Below are 23,167 nucleotides of genomic sequence, written 5' to 3' on the forward strand. Positions count from 1 at the left end.
ACTCACTTTTCCTTACGTTATTTCAAGACCTATCTTTAAAGCACTAAGCAAACTGTTCACAGTGTCCTGGCGTACTGACTCAACACTAGACCCTCATCCTCAAACAGTAGTGTTTTGGACCCCAAGGAGATGTCATTGAGCTTAGGATATCTGACCTCACTTAGGGTGTTAGAGCATGTCTCTGAGAAATCCAAATGTATAGAGCCCTGATATGGATTTGGGTCCCTGATCCTAGGCATACTAATTTAGAAATGAGGCTTCCTCATGTTCTTTGAGTATTTTAATTTAGTAAACAAAACTGCTATAAGAAGCCAGGCATGGGAGGCTGGGGCAGGAAGATTGTAAGTCAACCCCCAACCTGGGCAGTCTAGTGATTTAGCAAGACTCTTGTCTCAAAATAAAAGTTTTAAAATGGGCTGAGGATGTAGCTCAATGCCAAGGCCCAATCCCCAGTTCAATCCCCAGTATTGCCATAAACAAAAAACTTCTATAAATATATACTAGGGTGGGGTGTTTGTGTATATGTACACACATATACCTATGCATTTGAATAGTAGTATAACAGAATTAACCATCTTGACCAATTTTAAGCATTTACGATTCACCTGGTAGTAACTGCATTCATAATGTTGTGTAACCATTGCTGCCATCTATCGCTGTAATTCTTTATCATCTATAATTGAAATTCATACTCATTAATACCCCATTTTTCCAGCCCGTGGCAACTAATATTCTACTTTCTGTCTTTGATTTTATCTACTCTTAAGTAGTAGTATATATTTTTCATTAAAATTAATAAAAATCTGTTTATTGATCTGAATTATTTTAAACCTCGTCTATTTTTAATAAACATACATGTGATATTATTTACATGGAAATTGGCAATTATTGAAATGGAAAATCTGGCTGTATTTTTTAGCTATTTTCTACTCTATATAGTTTTGTTTCCTTGTTTTTAAGTTTCTCAGTTGAACTACTTGCTGGTATTTTGCACATTGATTAGTGCTCTAACTCTGTAGTGTTTAAACTCAATTTTTAAAGGAGAAACCAAATGCGGTTCCTAAGTTTTTTAAGAGGTCTTAGGTCAAGTGTCATGCAACATAGGTGGGCCTTTTGTTTCTAAGGAATCAAAATGGAATCGTTTGAATATAGTTTTTACTGATCATCTAAGAAATGTAGGATATTAAAAATTTGCATTTACCTTTGAGATTGTGAGGCATACGCTGTAAATCAAAAAGACATCATATGAACCTTGCATCAGTTAGTATGAAATAAAGTTTATTCCAGCAATCTGTGTAACAGCCTTGTTAATGTCAAGGCTAATGAACGCTGCTGATGAATAAATTCCTGAAGAAGGACCCACAATCGGAGGTAAGCTCATGATGTCTTCAATTAGAGACCAGAAAAAGGAAGGGCAAAGAAATCCTGCGCATGTGAAGTTGCATCCTCTAATTTGCGTTTGTTATAATGTTATTGGCTGCCTCTTTTTTCTGACTAGGGTCATAATATTTATGGGTTTGAACTGGAAGTGCTGCTGCAGAGAATTAATGTGTGCAAAGTTCCTTACTGGTCCAAGATAGGTCGACTGAAGCGATCCACCATGCCAAAGTTTGGGGTAATAATAATTTTCAAAATATCACTTCTTGTTTGGTTTTTCTCTATGGGGTAAGCTACCAGGGAACATACCATAATTTTTAAAATATGAATTGGTCATCTTGTCATAGGAACTTCAGTACATTTTAACTTTGGCAATAAATGTCTTTACCTTTGAATCTAACATTTTATTTGTAAAAACCAATGGTAGTTTTTTCAGTCAACAATTAGAATCAGGGAATAGTGAACAAAAATAGCACCCACCTATTACTTTTACTTTTGACATTCTTGAAGAGATACTCCTTGGGCCAAGTTGCAGGGTTTAGAAGTGGAGAGTATTATCATCCAGGAAGAAGATGGGAAGAGTGAATGGAAGGAAGCTGATGTTGAAATAGGAAAGCAATGGGATAAGTTCTTTTTGTTGTAGTTACCTTTCCTAGCATGTCCAGTTTTATTTCACAGGCATTCTCAGAAAGAACATAACTTGTTCAAGATCATGTAGCTAGTAAAGGGAAGAACTGGGATTTGAATCCAGATTCTGATGGACTCTTAAAGCCCATATACTTTTTTTATTTTTCCTGCTTCACATGTGGAGGTTTTGATGGTTTTTATATGGAGCACCTTACTCTTAAATGTGGTACTGCTCAATACTTAAAATCTTACTTTACCTGATACTTGTAAATGTTGCCTCATCAACTTGACATCTGTGCCTTTTATAATGCTCTTTAGAAGATTCTACTGATATGGATCAGAGTTGGGGCTACTGTTCTTTCTTTTTTTCCTGTTCATATCTTTAAGGTGTTAAGGTCATTCTTTATTAGCACATCATCCAAACACTTGCTTAGCTAACTCCCTACCCCTTCAAGTTTTTCTTTATATGACATTTTTTCCAGATCTATACTGATCACTCTACTTTAGATGCAGTCCTCCCAAATTCCTTGTCCCTCTCACCCTGTTCTACTTTCCCCCTTTCCTCCCTCTGTATAATTCTTTGTGTATTTTGCTTCTTCTGCATCTCAAATGAAGTCATTAATCTTTACTTATTTTTTTTAAATTTCTGTATCCCAAGTGGTCAGAACAGGATAAGATACGTAGCCATTGTTCAAAAACATTTGATAAATGGAAGAATGAGAATTTAATCATTTAATTTTTGGTGCCAATTTCAAAATAGGATAGACTGGTATCTGTTCTTTCATAGGATTTGCTTTTTGGCCCTGTTTTGTAGAGCCGGAGTGGATTTGGTGAAAGAAATGCTACCTGTGGTCGAATGATCTGTGACGTGGAAATTTCAGCAAAGGAATTGATTCATTGTAAAAGCTACCATTTGTCTGAACTTGTTCAACAGATTCTGAAAACTGAAAGAATTGTAATTCCAGTGGAAAATGTACGAAATATGTACAGGTATGATCCTGGATTCTTCAGAAGTTGTCAGTCTTGAAATTAGCAACAGTAGGATGCCCTTACTCCTTATGCAGGAGGGACCTGAGCTAGTAGTGCGTGGAGCAGAAAATGATTTCATGACAGCGCTACTGTCCAGTGCTTTCATTATTTGAACTGGTTTAGCTGTTGGATTATTTGGTCAGTTTATCTCCATCTCTAACTTGTCATAATAGTCTCTTAATGTTTGATAATAGTAATTTGGAAATTGACATGAATTTAAATTCCCACCCTTAATTCCCTTATTTAGGAACTAGTGTAGATATATTAGAAATAAAAAAATTGATGGCCAGGGATTTAGCTCAGAGGTTCTGCCACCTGCCTTGCAAGCACAAGGATCCGAGTTCCATCCCTGGTACCAGAAAAATTGAGCAATCATTAAATTATTTATAGTTATTGCTTGCTGATTTCATTTCTTTTCCTTTTCCTTTTGTTTCCTGTGTTGGAGATTGAACCCAGGGCCTTGTGCATGCTAAGCAAATGCTCTACCACATCCCCAGTCTTGCATATTTCTTAAATAGTGTTTCTGCTACCTTTCTGGCCATTTCACATACTTTTCCTGCTTGTTCTTTCTGAATCCTTGGATTGGTGCTCTTTGTGCTCCCACTCTAGGTCACATTAGGTCTTGGAAATTTGAATGCCATGTGTGAACCTCTCACCTGTGTATTTTTACCTTAGGACTCTCCTCACCCTGGAATTCTACATTCATGTATCTACCTGCCTGTTCTGTGTGGACTTCAGCTTGTTAAAACTCAGCTCTTGATTTTCTCCCTCTAGGTTCTTTCTGTAGTCTTTTCTTACTAAACTAGTGGCAACTTTATTATTCCATTATGACTAAAAGCCTCTAAAATCATCCATCTTCTGCTCACAACCTGTGAGGCAATCTTGATCTCTCCCTCCCTTTCTCTCTCTCTCTCTCTCTCTCTCTCTCTCTCTCTCTCCCCCCCCCGCCCCCTATCCCTCCCGCCTCCCTCCTCCCTCCTTTTCCCTTTTCCTCCTTCCCCCCATCCCACAGTAGATCCATCAGATAACTCTGCCAGCTGTATCTTCTAAATATACCTGGCTCTGACCACTTGTTTTCACCTCCGTTTGACCCATTCTGGCCCAGCCACCCTCTTTTTTCCCCTGGATTCCTGGATATCCATTTTCTGTTGCTAAGAGCATAGTACCCCAGACTGGGTAAGTTGTAAAAGAAGGAGTTTAGTGTGACTTGCTGTTCTGGACTTCCAAGGTCAAGGAGCTGCATTTGGTGAGGAACTTCCTCCTGGAAAGACTGAGGTGACAGAGGGTGCATGTGAGTGTCCTCTGGTCTCTCCTTTTCTTCTTATAAAGCCACTGGTATGCAGTCTTGGGGTATTTAAATTTTCACCCTCATAATACCTCACAATGAGGATTAAACTTCAACCTGAGTTTCAAAGGGGTCAAACCATATTCGAACCATAGCACTGAGTCTTAAATACTAATCTCCCTGCTTTTGTCCTCATCCCGTTGTGGTCTGTTTTCAACCTAGGACTAGAATTATCCTGCTACAGTTAAGCCTGCTCAAAAGTCTCCCAGTGTCTTCGTTCTGTTAACTCTGACCTTCTGCTGCTTTCTCCATCATTCTCTCTGGTCCAGCCTTATTAATGTCCTTTCACATCTTGGAGTTGCCACATTTACACCCAGCTGAGGGCCCTTGAATGTGCTGTTCTGTCTTTGCAGACTGCTCTTCCCTCCATCCCCATCTGTAAGGCTTGCTCCCTCACTTCAAGGTCTTTATTTTCAGTGAAATTTTCCTTAGTTCTCTAAGTAAAAGTTTAGTTTCTGCTTCTGATACTTTATATTCTCTTTGCTTCTTAACACTTAGCATCATATAACATACCATATTTAATTTTTCCTTTTTATACTCTTATCTCCTCCATAAGGACAGGAATTTCTGTCTGTTTTGGTCACAGCCATTGCCTGACACATAGTAAACATGCAGTATATACTTACTTGACTGAATGAATGAAAGGGTTTAGGAACTTTTCAAGTTTGTCATTAAAATATAACTTTATGGAAGTTGTGTTTCAGAGAAGGGCACTAGGATCAATGCTATGAATGAATTCCTAATTATATACTGATCTTATTTTAAATCATTTCTAAAGCCAAGGTTCTGTTGCTCTGAAGCTACTTATACCAAAAATTTCTTATGATATTTTATGAAGTTCTGATTATAGTCATTGTTTCTTTTAATTACTTGATTCTGTTTCATTCTTACTTTTCTGTACAGTGAATCTTCTCATCTGTTGTACCTGTTGGAACATACCTGGAAAGATGCCAAGTTCATTTTGCAGATCATGTGTGAGCTAAATGTTCTTCCATTAGCATTGCAGATCACTAACATCGCCGGAAACATTATGGTAAATTTAACTTAGCAAGAGGGGAAAAAGCATTTCCTGTTGGATTCAGTGTTTGCTTGCTTGGGGTAGTTGTTATATGATAATGAGTCTAAATGCATGCTTATAAAATGAGTAACTTGGATTCTGAAAGCTGGGTTTCTTTTGTAAAAGGAAGAACTGCTTGGGAGAGGGGGAGGAATGCCAGGTGCAGTGTGTTGAAATTTGGGCAAAAATAAGGATCATCTCCCTAACATCTGGATGTGTCTGGTGGAATGGCCCATTTAGGAGTAAGGAAATAGCCAAGTTGTCAATATTTTAAGCTCTCTTTGTCTCCTTTAACTATAGTGCTTAAAGAAAATGTTAGAAATAACTTAATATTTTTTAAAAGCAGCCTTTATTGTTAGTAGTTTTAAAGGAGGCATCATGATTAAATGAACCATTTCAGAATTGCTTTTGTTTGTTGTAGTTTTGAGTTCAAATTTAAAAAAAGAAATTCTATTTAATAGTCCAGGACACTGATGGGTGGACGATCTGAGCGTAACGAGTTCTTGTTGCTACATGCATTTTATGAAAACAACTACATTGTGCCCGACAAGCAAATTTTCAGAAAGCCTCAGCAAAAATTGGTGGGTCCAAAATTACATAGTATTTTGCCTTTTCTTGTCCCTCCTTTTTATTACCTAGATAGCCTTTTTTTTTCTGTGATAACATCTGCTTCCAAAATAATTAATCCTCTGTGTACTAGAAACCATGTCAAGGGAGTTTGGTTGTGTTTGTATGGTTGTTTCCTTCTTTGCTTTTCTCTATAAAGACAAAATTATTTGTGAAATAAGAAATTCTTTGAAGGCAGCACTTAGACCTCTCTGATGAATGACCATACATAGAAAGCATTTTGCTGTCTAAGCCCTACCCAAAGCTAAATGTCAGTTAAACCTTTTATTTCCCTAACCTATGAGCCTTTATTTTTATGTTGCATTTTTCTATAAACATTGAATATCCCTAATCTGAACTGGTTGGGATTGACTTAACAAATTTTATCCGATTTTGAAATATTTGCATATAAGTAATGAGGTGTCTAGGGGGTGGGATCCAGGTTTAATTATGAAATTCATTTATTTTTCATATACACCTTATACAAACAGGCTGAAGGGTAATTTGATGCAATACTTTTAGTACACATGTGTTTTGACCATGATCTGTCACATGAGGTCATGTGGAATTTTCTATTTATAGCATAATGTTGATAATCAAAATGTTTCAGCATTTCAGATTTTCAGACTGGAGATATTCAACCTGTATGATTATGATCACTAACTACAGTCAGATTTCCAGAGTGGCCTCAGTGGCATTGGAACTAAAACTTTGCTTTGCTATTGCTTTGTCAGCATTGGGAGTAATTGATATACGATGGGAATTGAATGTTAAAAGGTGATTCAGGCTGTTGTATTTGCTTGTTTTATGACATCAAAATTGGCACAGCATTTCTTAATTTAAATGTATTTAACTTTTGCAGAAGTATTGACTTTTGGTCATTAATAAATTATTTGGGAATGGATTTTCAGTATATGAACATACTTATTTTAAGATATTCATGCTAATAATTCTTAGAATAAGCTAGCTGTGGCGATATGTTCATAGTCCTTGTTCCTTGAGAGGCTGAGGCAGGAGAATCAGTAGAGCTCAGGAGTTAGAGGTCACCATGGAAAACAGGGAAGCCTGATCTCAAAAACAATAATGTGCCATGCGTGGTGACACCTGTAATCCTACAACTTGGGAGGCCGAGGCAGGAGGATTGTGAGTTGGAGGCCAGCTAGACCACATAGTGAGACTCTGTCAAAAAAAATAAAAGAAAAAAAAAGAATAATGATACCTAATGAAATATTTTATGTTTTTACATCATGAGTATTAACCAATAGGACACTTTTGCAATGTCAAATTTTTTATAACAGAAAGAATATATTTTTAATATCCGTTGATTTTAAAATATGGAATTTTTATGAATTCAGAAACATTTAAAAATAGAATTGGCATGTTTGTTAACTCAGATATAGGATTTGTTTAGGAAACTACCATGCTTGGCATTCATTTGGATTTCTGAATATGTTACAATAACTGTCTTTCCCCACAGGTAGCACTATTTACTAAAAGTAAGTGTTTGTTGGGCCAGGGATTTAGCTCAGCGGTTCGGTGGCCTGCCTTGCAAGCGCAAGGACCCAAATTCAATCCCCGGTACCAAAAAAAAAAAAAAAGTGTTTGTTAGAACTTAGTGCTATAATTGGAAAAGAGGAAATAAACATTATTAACTAGTTTAATTAGTTGCTGGCTAGTGAAGTTATCTTTGCATTTGATGTTAGGGAGATGAAGATGAAGAAATTGATGGAGATACCAATAAATACAAGAAAGGACGCAAGAAAGCAGCTTATGCTGGAGGCTTGGTTTTGGACCCCAGAGTTGGTAAGGCTAGCCAGTGTGGTTTGTTTTGCCCCTGGAGTTGAGGAATTTCTTCACATAATTAGGCTTGAGAAAGTAGAAGACCTGAATTGTATCTTGGAGGTCAACAGATACGTCTCATTATGAATTTTTTCTTTTATGCATGTGAAAATCTTGTTTGCCAGTCACCTAGCAGAATAAATGTGAATGCTTTTGCTATGTTCCAGTATAGTTTTATTTATGGACATTGAAATTTAAACTTCATATAATTTTTATGTATTTTTAAATACTGCTTTTTATTTTTTCTAGCCACTTAAAAATAAAAATGTTTATTTTATGAGCAGTAGTGAAACAGCCAGTAGGCTGGATTTGATCTTCACATAGTTTGCCAAGTCTTTGTTGAGTATATATATAGATGATTGTTTGTCCTGTAGTGGGAGCATCTCTGTCTTCCCTTTCTTCTGTTAATGGGGGCTCTGCCTCTGGTAGTTCCAGAAACTACCAAATTGAAATTTAACATGAGAATCCCTTTCCCCTGTTGTCCTTTAATAACAAAGATGTTTTGTGGCACACAGAACTAGAAAGGAATTTTTTTTAAGTTAACCATTTCCAAGTGTACAGTTCAGTAGCACTAGTAATTTTTTTCCCCCAGCTTTAATTGAGTTTATTGGTACATTTTAGGGATACAGTACAGTTGCATTCATTGTTGGGATCTTGTACTTCTACATGACAGGTTTTGGTTCTCATTTTTTCCCCTTGTCCCTGCCCTCCCTTCACCCCCCTCCTCCCCTCCCCATCTACAAATCCTTTATTTCCATCTTTTCATTATCTCACATTTTTTTCTTTTCCCTTATTACCCTTCCCCTACCTATCCCACCTTCCCTACCCCTTTAAGCCCCTTCCTTCCCATTTCACAATGTCAGTAATCTTATTAGGATCTTATGTATTATAGCAGTTTAGTCACACCAGAGAAACTATTCGGTATTTACACATGTGTGATTTATTTCACTTAGGAGTATATCTTCAATATGTATCCATTTTCCTATGAATAAATCTATTTTCTTGTTCTTTATGGCTGAGTAATATTCCATTTTATAGAAAAACCACATCTTCTTTATCCAGTTTCCAACTGATGGGCAAATGGGCTGTTTCCAAGTTTTAACTATTACAAACTGAGTAGCCCTGGTAATTATTTTCATGTGCAGAAATTAATGTGAATTTTAACAACACACTTTGAATAGGAGACTTCATTGACAAAAGCAATTTTATTGGAATGACACAAAGCAGTAAGTAGTACTTTGGTGTTAGATCTGTGCTTGAATGCTGACTCTTATCTTGGGTTGCCTGCTTAACCTGTAAGCCTCAGTTTCCTCTTAGGCAAAACAAATAAGAATGTTATCTACCATTGAGAGATTTAAGGCATAAATGAGATTGTTTGACATATTGTCTGATACAGAGTAAGCTGTCGGTATATTTGCAGTTGTAAATACTGTCAATAGTGGACATTTTTTTTCAGTTTCTTCTCAATGTGAAGATAACACTTCATAAATGTCCTAGAGAAATATAGTAGCTTTCTGTTCATCCTTTGCAAGTTAAAAGGGTGGATCGTTCCACTACTGACATATATATACCTGTTATCTGATTTCTAGCACAGTTGCCAGTATGGGTGCTGGTTAGTATATTCAGAGAGTACAGGTTGCGCGTTATAGTCTTTGATGATATGATTGTAAAGAAATAGGTATAACCATTCACTGGGATTTATTTGGGATAGAGTAGGTGGAAAGGAGTGTTTGCTTGGTGGAGAATTTAAGAACAAATTTTTAAAATGGACATGATGCCTCTCTAAAATAATTGACATGGGATGGCATTTGTCTATAATAATATGTTTTGGGACTTCTAGGTAAAGGACTGACTGTAGCTGGCTCCAAGGATAAACTGAATCTTTTCAGGCCCCTCCTTTTGTGATCTGGGTTTTCACTCTAATCCAAGTCATTTTGTGATATAGTAGTCGACTTGTTATTTGTTTTGTCTGCTTCACAGTGCTGGATAGTATTTAGTTTCTACCATACCTTATATTGGACTTCTGATATGATGTTTTGACAGCGCTTTTCTTTAGACTTTTTGTGATTTCATGTACCTTTTTTATTTCAGGTTTTTATGATAAATTCATTTTGCTCCTGGACTTCAATAGTTTATATCCTTCCATCATTCAGGAGTTCAACATTTGTTTTACAACAGTACAAAGAGTTGTTTCAGAGGCACAGAAAGTTGCAGAGGTTTGTATTCAGCTGGGGACTCTTGAAATCTGTGTTTAAAGTATTGCTTGCTGGTCAATGATGGCATGCGCTTGTAATTCTTGCACTGTGGGATGCTGAAGCAAGAGGATTGCAAGTTTGATCCCAGCCTGGGAAACTTAGTGAATTTAGGAAGACTGTGCTTAAAAAAAACAAAACAAAACAAGAAAAACAAAACAAAACAAAATCAGGCTGGGGATGTAGCTCAGTGTGAAGGCGCTGAATTCAATCCCAGTACTGCAAGCCAACAAATAAAACAAGCAAAACAAAACAAAACAAAAAAACAGCAACAAAAAAGTATTGCTTAAAGCAGGAAGACAACCAAAGTGGTTAGTATTCTAGTTTTTCCCTCTTAAATGCTATATTAATTATGCCCTTTTGTAGTTGTCTAAAAGAAGGGCTGGGCAGAAGAAGACTCAGACTGTTTCTGTGTCTTTTTAAAAAGTGTTATTGAGATAAAGTTCACATACCATTTCAGCCACCTATTTAAAGGGTACAGTAATGGCTTTTAGTGAATTCAGAGAGTTTGCAGTTATCACCACATCCAGCTATGGGGCATTCTCCAAAGAAACCTTTTAGCTATCATCTCCCTCAACCCCTTTATCCCTCCCAGTCCTAGGCAACCACTAATCTTTCCTCCTGTATAGATTTGCATATTATGGGCATTTTGTGTAAGTGGAGTCACAGTCTGGTATATTTTACTTAACATATTGTTTTCAAGGTTCATTTGTATTGTGGCATTTATTAGTTTTTCATTCCTTTGTATTGCTGAATAATATTCCTGTCTATATGTGGGACAGGAATATTATTCGCATTGTGTTTATTCCTCCTTCCTCTCCTTTGCTCCATCCTTCCTTCTATTCCTTCCCTCTTTTCCTCCTCCCCCATCACATCTTTTTCCCTTCCCTGCTGAAGATGTCTAATATGCCCTCTAGGAGCAGTTTTTCAGTTTCAATTCCAGATTCCTGAATGGAGAATTCAATAGGCTCATGTAGGTCAGGAGCATCTCTGGTCCCATCACCCGTAACTACAGGAGTGGTTCACATAATACAGATCAGGCTAGTGAGAGTAAAGGTATTGGGCAGACAACCCCCCAAAATAGTGACTGCCTTCTATTAATGTTTTTAGGGCTCTGTCCTGCTCCTGTTTCAGCACTGTGGTAATTATTATCCAGCCTGCCTCCCCAGCTGCCTCTTACCACTGTTTTGTTTATTTGAGCTTTCTAGTTTGGATTCTGAATATATAATGGAATCATTTCAGAGTAGAAGGACCTTAGAGGTCATCTAACAAATATAAGTAGCGATTTATAGATTCTGCTGTCATTTTCATGTGCAGTACCTCACTTTATCTTCAGAATAGTTACTGTTACATAGGTAGTAGTGGTAGAGCTGGGAGTGGGTTATAAATTTCCTGACTGCAGATCCTTTCAGTTTACTTTGGTCTGACTCCCATGGTTGCTGTAAATAAATTGGAATGTATATCAGTATCCTAGTAGCTTTGTGATTATCATGTGCTATATTGGAAAACAATAGGTCCATATTATTATTGAAAGTGAGTTTATTTGAAGATATTTATCTTTATAAAACCAGATACTTTGTGAAGGCTGGGTTATCAAATAGCACAGACCTGACATACTTTAAGCCGGGAGGCTTATTTTTAAGTTTGAATGTTTGAAAGGGCAAATGTGCCTGGCTTTTCTTTGTAGCCTGTTAATAGAATGGAAGCTTGAGAAAAATGGTCTAATGCTTTTCCTGCTTTTTCTTGTTGTAAATTTTAATATAAGAAGACGGCTGGTTGCTTTCTAAAATGTTGCTGTTCTTTTGCCAATTGCCAAGCAATTTATAAGTAAAAGGTACTACATAAATGCTAAGGAATATATTTTATTAATTTTTAGAAAATGTCATGGGCTATTTAAAATGTGCTTCAAATTTTAATTTGCTGATTTAGTGTTTAGCTTTTTATTTTTCATCTAAAACATTTACAACGATTGTTATGATAGTTTTAAAATTCTGTAGCATTTTGTTTGGTTGTACCAATGATTTAAAATAGTTTAGCAGCTGGTTATTTTTCTTATCCTAGAAGCCTGAGTGATTTTTTAAAAAGCAATTTCCCCAAACATATTGCTCCTCCATCTCGTTGAAGAGAAGATGGTACCATGTGTAAAAGTCAGACCTTTTAAGTAAAATCTATATTAGTGAGTAACTGCAGAGGTGAGAGATAGTAGGATGGACAGGCTGATAGAATTGTGTGGGAAAAAGGGCAGTGGCTTGCAGCCCACTCAGCTTTTTTATATTGCCCGGACATTATCCATCTTTACTCATACAACAAAAGCGCTTAAGACACGGTCATGGAGTTTTGTTCCTACCAAATATTACTTTAAAAATTCATTTTACCTAAGTTTAACTGTCTGAAGTTTCTCTTGTGTGTTTATCAGGATGAAGAACAAGAACAGATCCCTCAGTTGCCAGATCCAAGCTTAGAAATGGGCATTTTGCCCAGAGAGATCCGGAAGCTGGTAGAGAGGAGAAGACAAGTAAAACAGCTAATGAAGCAACAAGATTTAAATCCAGACCTTGTTCTTCAGGTATATCTTTTCACTAAGAGACATCTGAATGACAGTTTTAGCTTTTACAGTGTGATTGTTTAGGAGTGGTATAAATGACACTGGACAAGTGCATGTGCTTATTTTATTTGTGGACAGATAACCATACAAAAGCACTAGAATACCTCAGAATAGAAGTCAATTCTGTCTGCAAAGGCTATATCTAAGCAAGATCTGTCTGAATTCTGGGAGCTTTGAAGTCTGTATTTACTTGCTTCTAGGTTGGGGCATTGTGGATCTGGGAGGGCAAGTTGGCTATTTTAATTAAGAGTTCTTTTTTCCCCTGGAGATATTGAGAGGGTTCTTCTCATTTGTGATGTAAAAAGATACCTAATGTAATGCTTAACCATCTGCAAATATTGTTGTTTGTCTTTTGTCCTTGTGTGGCCTGCAGTATGACATTCGACAGAAGGCTTTGAAGCTCACAGCGAACAGTATGTATGGTTGCCTGGGATTTTCCTACAGCAGATTTTATGCCAAACCACTAGCTGCCTTGGTGACATACAAAGGAAGGGAGGTAAATGGTGTAATAATATTCCTATCTAAATATGAGTATATTTTTATCTATACATGCTATAGTGTGGGAGAGCCAAGTTTGTTACCTAGTTATTCAATTTCAAATATCCCTTTTTGAGAACCACCATGAGAAAAGTAGGCATTTAATGAATTCATTCATCAATCCTGTGTGTGTGTGTGTGTGTGTGTGTGTGTGTATTTATTGAACATCTGGGGCTAGGTTTTGCTTTAGCCACTGGGGATAGATTGTTGGCTGAGACGTACAGGTCCCTGCAGTTACAGGCTTTATATTCTACCTAGAGTGGTAGGGAGTGGGAGACCTGGGCCAGGGGCATAGGTTAGGGAGCAGGTTGTTTGGGGAAAATAGACTGTAAATAAAAAAATATAAAAAATGATGAAGATAGTGTGATAGAAGTAAATATTCTTTAGATAATTAAAACAGGGTGTGGCTTAGAGATTGTTTAGATGGCTAGTTTAGAGAGTGGTCAGTTTAGGCTTCTTTGAGGAGGTGGTGTGAAGAAACTAGTTTTGTTTAACATGGAGTGTGAGAGAAAGGGAGAAATAAGGAGGATATCTAACGGAGCCTTTTACTTAAGATGGAGAAACCTCAGAGAAGGATTAAGAGTTATGTCTTATATGTGTGGCCTTTGAGAGGAGTAATAGATCACCAAGCATGCTAAGTAGGCAGTTGGGTGTATAAGTCCAGAATTCTAGGAACATGTTAGGGCTGAAATTAGGAATTGAGCATTATTGACTTTAGAATTATGTGCCTGGTACCAAATACATTTAAGTTTTAATCACATTATGAACACTGTAAGCTTCACCTGCTTTAGAGTGCATGAGGCTTTTTTTTAAAAGTTACATTAAATGTTAAATTTACTTCATTCCAAAGTTATTTTTTTCTCTCTATCTTCTCTGTCTTAAATTCCTAGCTAGTAGTTAGGAGCAGAATGCTTGCTTCAGGCGTCTGGACTCAAAATACTCTAGGGCAGATTAGCAAACTGGCCTGTGAACCAAATCCATTCTGCTCTCTATTTTTGTAAATAAGGTTTTATTAAAACAAAACCAAGATTATTTTTATATTACCTATGGCTGTTTTTTGTGATAAAAGCAGAGCTGGGTAGTCAAAATAGAGTTTTGCATGGCCTTGAAAGCCTAAAATATTTACTGTTTGGAACTTTCAGGAAAAAAGTTTGCTTATCCCGACTTTAGAGTCTAGACCAGCTCTGTACAACAGAACTTTAAACTAGTAAAATGTTCTCTATCTGTACTATCCAATACAGTAACCTCTAGTCACAAGTGGATCTGGAGTTTAGATTTATTTAATTATAATTTAAAATAAACTAGCTGCATGTGACCAGTAGCTACTGTATTAGACAGTACGTATCCACCTGATATGTGGAAACAGGTATCAGTATGTTTTAAGTCACTATTGCAGAAACTTGGCTTAGGACACATTGAGGAAGGGCAAGGCATTTATTGAGCAATGATGTATGATAAGCTATTGTGTGCTGTATTGTATTAAAACCACACCAGAGTTCTTTGACTTAGGTAATAAAGTTTAATTTTTGCAAATGAAGAAACTAATATTCAAAGACGTAAAAGGTAATGACTGGCTGCTTTGAATTTGTGTCTATGTCTTCTCCATTATCTTTTACTGCATTAGGATTGTCTATTCTATCTCAGGATGTCTTTTGTGACTGCAATTCTGCTTGATATTCTGCCTCTTATTCCTTTGAAGATCATCTTTTTTGAGTCTCCTTGTAAAATATGGACCTTTTTTTTACATGAGAAAGATGTAGATGTTTTAGGGGCTAGTTGAAGTGAGAGAAGGATGTTTTCAGTTTCTTAGGCTAAATTTATTTCAAAATTATTTAAATTTTATTTCTGTATATGTATCCAGTGGCTTCTGATAGAATACCATCTTATTTTTGTATTAGGAAATTCACTCACTATGCCCCAACTGGGTGATAATACATGGGTTGACTATTGAGATTGGATCAAGGTTACTCTTAAGTTTCTCACGAGAGGCAATAGTTGACAATTTACTCCCTTGGAGAGTGCCTCTTGCTGTTGGGAAATCCCTGTTGTTACATTTTCTGGATTGGCTCAGAAATCCACAATCTTAAAGGGGCACTGTTGATAATGATAAGCCCCAAATTTGTCCAGTGATCTCCCCCACTCTCCTAATCCATTGTATTTTAAGGGCAATATTTTTGTTTAGCTGGATTTTTAATAGGGAGTTTAAACTCAGTTTTTATTTTTCTGTTGTACAAAATATAACAAGAACAGGTCTTTAATAAACTATAAAAAAACCAAGGTTTGCCCCACTGAAAAAACAGTGAATTTCAGACAAATCATCATGTGATTTAAATTCTTGTTTTCTATTCTTCCCCGTTCTTGCCTACCCATTTCTTTTTCCTCTACAAATAATGGTAAATATAACTGTGGAAAGTAGGCCTTTAATATGAGGTTATGGAACTCTTATTGTAGAAGAAGATCTAAAGTCCTCTGAAGAAATTACTTGCTAAAATAAAAATGATTTAAGTATTTGTGATAATTACTAGAACTGGTAGATAGAGTCTGAGAATCTCTCTTTGGATTTGCTAGCATTTACCATATATTACCATCAGGTCTTTTTGATTTTCAACATTTTTTAATTATTAGAGAGGTAGGAAGGGGTGCAGTGTAAAATGAAAGTTTGGGGAGATTTTGGAATACTTTCATAACTTATTAAACTAGTGTTTTGGCAATAAAGTAGACAAATTAATGTAATACCCTGAGATCTTATAAATTCTTTGCTTTTAAAGTCCTTGTAGGATAAATTAGATTAAGATTCAATTAGAAATTAATGAGAAGAAGACCTGGTGACATGCCCTTGCAAAAGGTTATACAATTTTGCATTTGGATGTGTGTTAATACAAGTCTGGGTGGCCTTGAAGTTCTCCTTCTTTATTTTAAAGTCTATTTTGTGTGTTCTCAGTTTTGTTGGATTCATGCAGGTTTGGCTCTGGTGACCTAATAATTTTTGTAATCAGATGTATTATAGCTGCTAGAGTACTCAGAGTAATTACTAATTGTACTTCTAAAAACAAGTTGATAATAAAAGTGCTAATAGTTGTGGCAAGTGGGCATCAATATTGTCTTTTCACAGGTGTGATCTTTCATACTTAAACTCTTCTGTGATTTTTAATTGCTCGGTGGTAGAGGAATTAGTTAATGGTTAAGGAATTATATGAGAGACCTCACAGTGTGCAAGTTATTTAAAATAATATCCATGTTTTCAGAGAAGTAATATGGAAACTTCATTTAGAGACACTCAAAAGTGAATCTATACAAGTACCATCTGTGTTTGTGTTTGTTCTCACCATATATGTAGAGAGGCATGAAAAGAAATTGAGTAAGACTACAGCATGGAGTGGGCATATGTGTTTAAACTACTAAGAAAACTCTTGGTTGTCAAGTATCTGATGTGGTAATTGAAGTGATTGTTCACTAGATGGCGATAGACACCCTAAGATCATTAATCAATTAAAGATTTTATTCTGTGAACAATAGTGAAGGCCATTTAGTGACTTAAATCTGTCCACATTTAAGACTTCTATCAATTTAGAACTATTAAAGAAAGGTTGAAACTGGCCCAAAGGGTTATAATAATCTGTTTAGTGTTTAAATAGTGATGATTTTTGAACCATAAGTTTTATTGATGAGAATAATCCTGTAATTCAACGTAGCTAGCTTACTCTTCTCCCAAATAGCTAAATCATATCATTGACTGTGGAGGCACAATGCATGACTCTCTTTGGTATATAGTACCAAATGCTGATCTAAAGAGAATTGGAAATTATTTTGATGTATAATTTTGCCTATTTGAATTTGTTTACTTTTTATTGAGGAATTTAAAACTTGCTATGTATTTATAAGCACACTCATTGTGTAATCCCTCACATAATGGTCTTTATGGAATCCCTCACATAATTTGTCTTTATGGAATAATTAGTACTTATTGACATCAGCATTGTTTTATTTCTGCACTCTGTTATTTGTGTGCTCTTGAGAAAACGAGCTTTGAGCTGGATTTCTGTTTGCATTTTCAAGTAAATATATACTCTGATGTTTGGGTGTAGAGTCCATATATTTTCATTTTCCTACCTGGTAGACTGAAATGAGTTCTTCCCAGACTATTTGCCAACTGATCGTAGACTGCCTAGCTTTCAGTTGTGTTCAGAGCTGAAATCTGTATTTAGAAAACTCATCCAAATCATTGCAGCAAACATTTCAGTATTGGTTAGGCTTTCTGGGATTGTCTTGGGAATGGCACCAGGACAGAAGACTTTAGCCTTTGTTGGTGTCAGTGCTGAAAGAGAATCTCATAAGTGTTCAGGAAGTCCTTTATCTTTTTCTGTAAATAGTGGACATTTTACTTCTCCAATCTTTTAAAAAATAGCCTAGTTTTAAAAATAAAAGTTAAAAACAATAAAATATTATAGAGACAACCAAGGACCATTTCCTCTCTACTCCCTTTCATTTTTCCTTAAAGGTGGCTATATTCTCAGGGTTGGGTTTGTCCTTGCCCATGATTTTTTCTTACATTTTTCTTTTACAGTATATGTATATGTATATGGTACATTAAAAACTTTAGCTATTTATGTGGCATGCTGTACATATTCTTTTGCAGTTAGCCCCCCATTCCCCATAAAAGATTGGCAGAAAACCCTACTTTGTATATCACAATTTAAGGATGTCCATCTTGATATTAGTAGATTTGATTTGTTCATGTTAGCTATTATATAATATTTCAATGACTACAGAAAAGTGTATTTTCTTTATCATCCTATTCACACTTTTTTTTAAGTTTGCAAGTTTTTGCTGTTTTGGAATTTTTGCTGCTACTAACAGTACTACAGTAGATGATGCTACCTGTGCAAGAGTTTTTTTTTGTTGTATTTATTGAAGTAGGATTTGTATATCCACAAGCAATATGAGACTTAATTGACAATAACAATAATTTGTTTTCTATTAAATAGCTAAATTTATATCTGTCTGGAGATACAATATTTAGCTTCCTTATAGTGTCAGGTTAATCAAAAGAGAATTGGAAACAAATCTGATGTTTTCCTCTTTGGGTTTTTGTTTATTTTTCTATTGAGATGTTTTACATTTACTATATACTTGTAAATATACTTACATAATCTTTAGCATTCTACATCCTTGTCAACACTTATTAGAAGATTTAATTTCTCCCCAATCTCATGAGTGTGAAATATTTTGTGATTTTGATTTGCATTTTCTTAATTATGAGTTAAGATGAGCATCTTTCATATGTTTGTTATCTCTTCCATTTTTTTTTTTTTTTTGTCTGAGTTGCCTGTATGTCCTATTTTGTTGGTTTGTATATTCAAGGGTAACAATCCCTGTTTGGTCAGTTGTTCTGCAAATATGTATCTTTTTAAGTCCATAGATTGTCTTTATTTATGGTCTTTAGTTGTTCAGAAGTTCCTAATATTAATGCCAAATATTTGATTTTTTTCTTTCTTTGTACTATGTGGGTTTTTTTTCGTAAGAAATCTTCTCCAGTGACAAGCAAGCATTCTCCCTCGTAGTCTTCTAAAAAGTTAGAAAGTATGGCTTTTTTTATTAAAGGCTTTAATTCTTCTGAAAAATATTTTTAGGGATGGTATAACTCAGGGATCTAACTGTATGCTTGTTTGCTGCTTTGTGGATTTGTTGAACTTGTTCCTCTGTTCCAGGGATTGGCAAACTATGACTTATAAGCTAACTTTCCCTCTGCCTATCCTTGGGACCCGACATAGTCATTTATGACTGCATCTGTGCATTCAGTTGCCACAGAGACAGAGTGCTCTGCAAATGTATTGTCTGGCCCTTTATGGGCCCTGGTCTAAAAGATAATCATGTGTAATAGGAGACTAACTGTTGTTTCTAACATTATCAGGAGTAGTCAGTAAAAATAAAAGAAATTACATTAAAGGTAGTAAGAAGCAAGGAAAAAATATTTTAGTTATAAAATTTTGAAGTTTTACTGGTTCTTAGATTGTTATATAAGAACTTTTGTTAATTCAAGTAGGGGAAAGTGGAGGTCTGCGAATCCTAAGTGTCATGTAGCATCTTGTGTTTCTATTTGTATGTATGCATTTTTTTGTTTGTGTTTTGAGACAGGGTCTCACTGTGTAGTTCAGGCTGGTGTTGAACTCACTGTGTAGCCCAGGTTGGCCTCGAACTCATAGTGTCCTTCAGCCTCCCAAGGGCTGGAATTACAGGCATGTGTGTCTTCACAGCCAAATGTGTTTGTATACATTTTGGGGGAAGAGAGTGTATAGCATTTAAGAGATTCTCAAGAGAATCATGATGTGCAGCTCTTAAGGAGCTTCTGGTTATTTTATTTCATTTTTGCCCTCTTCTTAATGTAGCTTGAAGGAAACTTTAGCTTTAAAAGTGTATGCTTTTGCCACCTGAAATATGGCAAGAAGTTTCTTGCCAGACCAAACTCAGAAAAACTGTGTGGGTGAAAGAATTCTCATTCTGTCCCCAGAACTGTGATAACCACTGTTAAGAATGCTTTTGACTTCAACTGGCCTACTAACATTTTGATTTTTTAAAAAAAGTAATAGGGTTAATATAAGAATTTCTTTTAAAGCAAAAATGAAAGTTTAGTATATTTTATGTTAGAAAAAGCCCCAGCCTTTTTGAACGATCATAGTTTATCACTTTTGAATTCACATATTGAAGCCAAAGAAACTTTTTAGTCTCTATTAATTGTCATTTAAGGCATGGTTAGATTCTAAATTCTTTGCTGTTCTTCAGAACTGATAAATACATAGTATTTGGCTTTATTAATTTGTGTTCTACTGGTACAGAATTTCTGGCAATTCAGATGGAATGATTTGAAGGTCTTTCTAGTACAAATTAATGGTTATTTGAGAGCCTAGGTTCTTTGCATTACCATTAAATTCTACAGAAACAGCCATCTAGTCAAGTAAGTGGCATCTTAACTGCAGATCATTTATATTGATGAATGTGTACTAAGGAACATCTCCATTTGTTTGTTCATCTATATCCTTTCTAAAACTTGATGAAAGTAATATTGGTAGGTATGAAGATTAGAAGCAGAAGCTCTACTTTGAAAACACCTCTGGAAGGCCAGTCCAGATTATGGTACCTTAGACTTTCAATAATTTGAGAGAAATGTAATGACAAATAGAATAATTCATGCTTGCTTATTTTTTATATGCTTCCAGTAAACATACATGCTCATGTATAATTATATAATATATAATAAATCTCATATATATGTAATATGTAATCTCTATTGTTCTTACACACTCTGGTATTTATGGAAATAAATAAGTGGGTTACCCTTAGGTGTGATTTGAAGTTCTCTTATCTGCTTGACACTAGTATTTTTTTCAAAATAGCCAGAATTTCTGACTAGAGACAAATTCAGCATGAGTTTATCCTTTTTCCTGAATAGTTGGAAGCTAACCTTCAGCATTGTCCTCTGTGTGTCCTTTGGGGTTTGGGACACTGAAAAGTAAAAGTTTAGGAGGATACATGACCAGTGATTTTAGAAGTAGCTGGGAAGAGAACAACTGGGTCTAGTCCTACCTGAAGTTTGCTGTGAAATGGGCTGGGGTTTTGTGAGTTCAAGAGAAGAAAGCATCATCAAGGAGACCATTTAGGTACCTTCTCTTTTATGCCCTTTGCGTTCACTGAAGCTTTTGAATGATTGCCACATCTTTGTCTTCCCTGTGCGTTAGGCAGTCCAGGCACAGAGAAGTAGCACCCTTCCTCTCATTATACCATTCGATGTCAGATGCAGTAAGAGATGGTCCTGGAGTTGGGGGTTGGCCGCTCCAGTCTTTCAGGATCTTCTGTCAGTACTAACCTTTAAAGTTCCAGGGCTTCTTTCATTAAGGCAGGTGGAGTTTCCTTCTTTTCAGTCCACATATGTGTCTTTTTATCACCTGTACATTATATTATGGGTCATATAAACTAATACCAATACTTAAGTTTTTTTTCTTTTTTCTCTTTCAGTACTAGGGATTGAGCCATGTGCTAGGAAGTGTTCATTACTGAGATCCAGTTCCAGTTTACTATTTTTTTCTTTATGAACAAAAACCAAAACAAAAGACTGACCCTCAAATTATTTTTGTGTTTTCCATTCTCTACTTGTGTTTAATTGGTCAGAGATCACACTTTCAGTGTGTTTGTGTTTCATAGAGCTGTGTGCCCTGTGAAATAGATGCTTGTTTGCCTTATCTTTGGAATCATGCTTGCCTATGTGTTTCTGCAGTTATCAGTGGGTGGATATGGAATTGGTACATTTTTAAAAACAGCATCCTGATCTTTAAGCCTTTTTTCAGTTTATAAGAATGGCCTTGATACCCAGAATAAAAGAAGGGATACTTTGTAGGTTTGTACTAGGTACTCTTATTTGAAAAGACAGAGACAGAGTATTTTTGCTTTGTTATTTTGCCCTTTTAATTACTGAAACCATTGGGAATGTGGCTAAGGATGAGAAGATAAATACTATCAAACTGACCTTGTGTTGATGCCACTGCTAAGATGAAATTTTGCACTGATTGAGTCCTTGGAAATCTCTTTCTTCAGAACGAGTGGCTTTCTATTATCCCAAAGTCATTCCACTTTCTACATATGTGAAAATTTTATATAAACCTATTTTTGGTATTTGTTTCTTTTTTTCAAGTGGCATGTTATTTGACAGGTGTTCTAAAGCTCCTTGATTTGGCAATGAACCAAGATGACGGAGCAGTAATGATTTCGAAAGTGCCATTCCCTCCTTGTTAAGAGACAAAAAGAAAAGTGTGAAGTTATTAACCACTATTCACTGGTGGAACAGAAACTGGTGTAAGGTCTAATTGTCTGGTTCTATAGTTGATCTGCAAAGATTATTTCCTGGGTGATAGAATAGTGTATAATACTACTCTTAAGGAAAGACAAAAATACCATGTAACTTTAGTTCTTACTCCCACATCCTTTTTTTCACCTCTTTTCATAGATTGTAGGTAAACAGACTGAAGAGAAAGTATTACTAAAAACCAAAATATTGACCACAGGTCTTCCCTTTCTCATTTGCCCAGGTAATAGATTTATGGGTGACAGGGTAGCATTGGCAACCTTGCGAATTTTCCCCCACTCCAACTTCACATAAAACAGATGTCCAAGTGTTTGCATCTGTAGTGTGTAAGATGTTACTATACCTTCTTCTTACTTTAGCCATGCTGGGATTGTTTATTGCTAATTGGAAGAACCTACTTTTGGCAGTCTGTGCTGTCTGGTGACTTGAGCATTACCTTTCACAACAGCATAGTCAGACACATTAAAGACACATCCATGTTAAGTTTTTTTAAAAAAGCTGATTGAGCTTATGGCTCAGAACTGGTTAACTAAGAGAAGACTGATAGAATTAGTGGCTTCTGTTTGTTTTTGCCACCTCAGCGGGCAATGTGAACCTGTGTCCTTTTGCCAGATCATAAATACTGTGTTAAATTACAGTAAGCCGACTTTGCTAAGTTGTGGGAGTTTTGAAAGGCGGGTGGCGGGGAGTAGTTTTATGTATGTGTGAAGAAGCCATTTGATTTTAAGCCAGAGATTCCTGAGCCTTGTAGTCATCATTTTAGAGATCATGTACCCATGTACCTACTTTGAAATTTAGTGCTAGCATCAGATTGTGCAGCTGTCCTTGTTTCCTTTTTAACACTATTTTTGTGGTTGAATTGGCTTTCATTCCTTTTAAACTTGAGTGTGTTAGAATCTTAACATTTAAAAATTTTCTTTAAAAATTCTCTCCCTTGGGCCTGTGGATTTAGCTCAGTGGTTCCACCGCTTGTCTCGAAAGCTCAAGATCCCGAGTTTGATCCATGGTACCAAAAAAATAAATAAAAATACAACACACT

General features: G+C 35.9%; 1 protein-coding gene and 1 non-coding gene across 3 annotated transcripts in view; both read left to right on the top strand.

The window, feature by feature from the left end:
• The window catches only part of Pola1 (DNA polymerase alpha 1, catalytic subunit), a 303,607-nt gene that overhangs the window by 38,714 nt on the left and 241,726 nt on the right, over window positions 1-23,167 (top strand). For both annotated transcript variants that reach the window (XM_010607165.3, XM_010607164.3), the window contains exons 19-26: window positions 1,499-1,615; window positions 2,819-2,994; window positions 5,282-5,411; window positions 5,897-6,016; window positions 7,745-7,844; window positions 9,972-10,096; window positions 12,549-12,698; window positions 13,111-13,233. In XM_010607165.3, the coding sequence (XP_010605467.1) occupies window positions 1,499-1,615; window positions 2,819-2,994; window positions 5,282-5,411; window positions 5,897-6,016; window positions 7,745-7,844; window positions 9,972-10,096; window positions 12,549-12,698; window positions 13,111-13,233 (1,041 nt within the window). The remainder of the gene's footprint in view (window positions 1-1,498; window positions 1,616-2,818; window positions 2,995-5,281; window positions 5,412-5,896; window positions 6,017-7,744; window positions 7,845-9,971; window positions 10,097-12,548; window positions 12,699-13,110; window positions 13,234-23,167) is intronic.
• On the top strand, window positions 9,320-9,445 carry LOC117284865. The gene has a single exon (XR_004515935.1).

Source organism: Fukomys damarensis, unplaced genomic scaffold (assembly GCF_012274545.1).
Source record: "Fukomys damarensis isolate Sample0158 unplaced genomic scaffold, DMR_v1.0_HiC HiC_scaffold_39, whole genome shotgun sequence".
In the NCBI taxonomy this organism is placed as follows: Eukaryota; Metazoa; Chordata; class Mammalia; order Rodentia; family Bathyergidae; genus Fukomys; species Fukomys damarensis.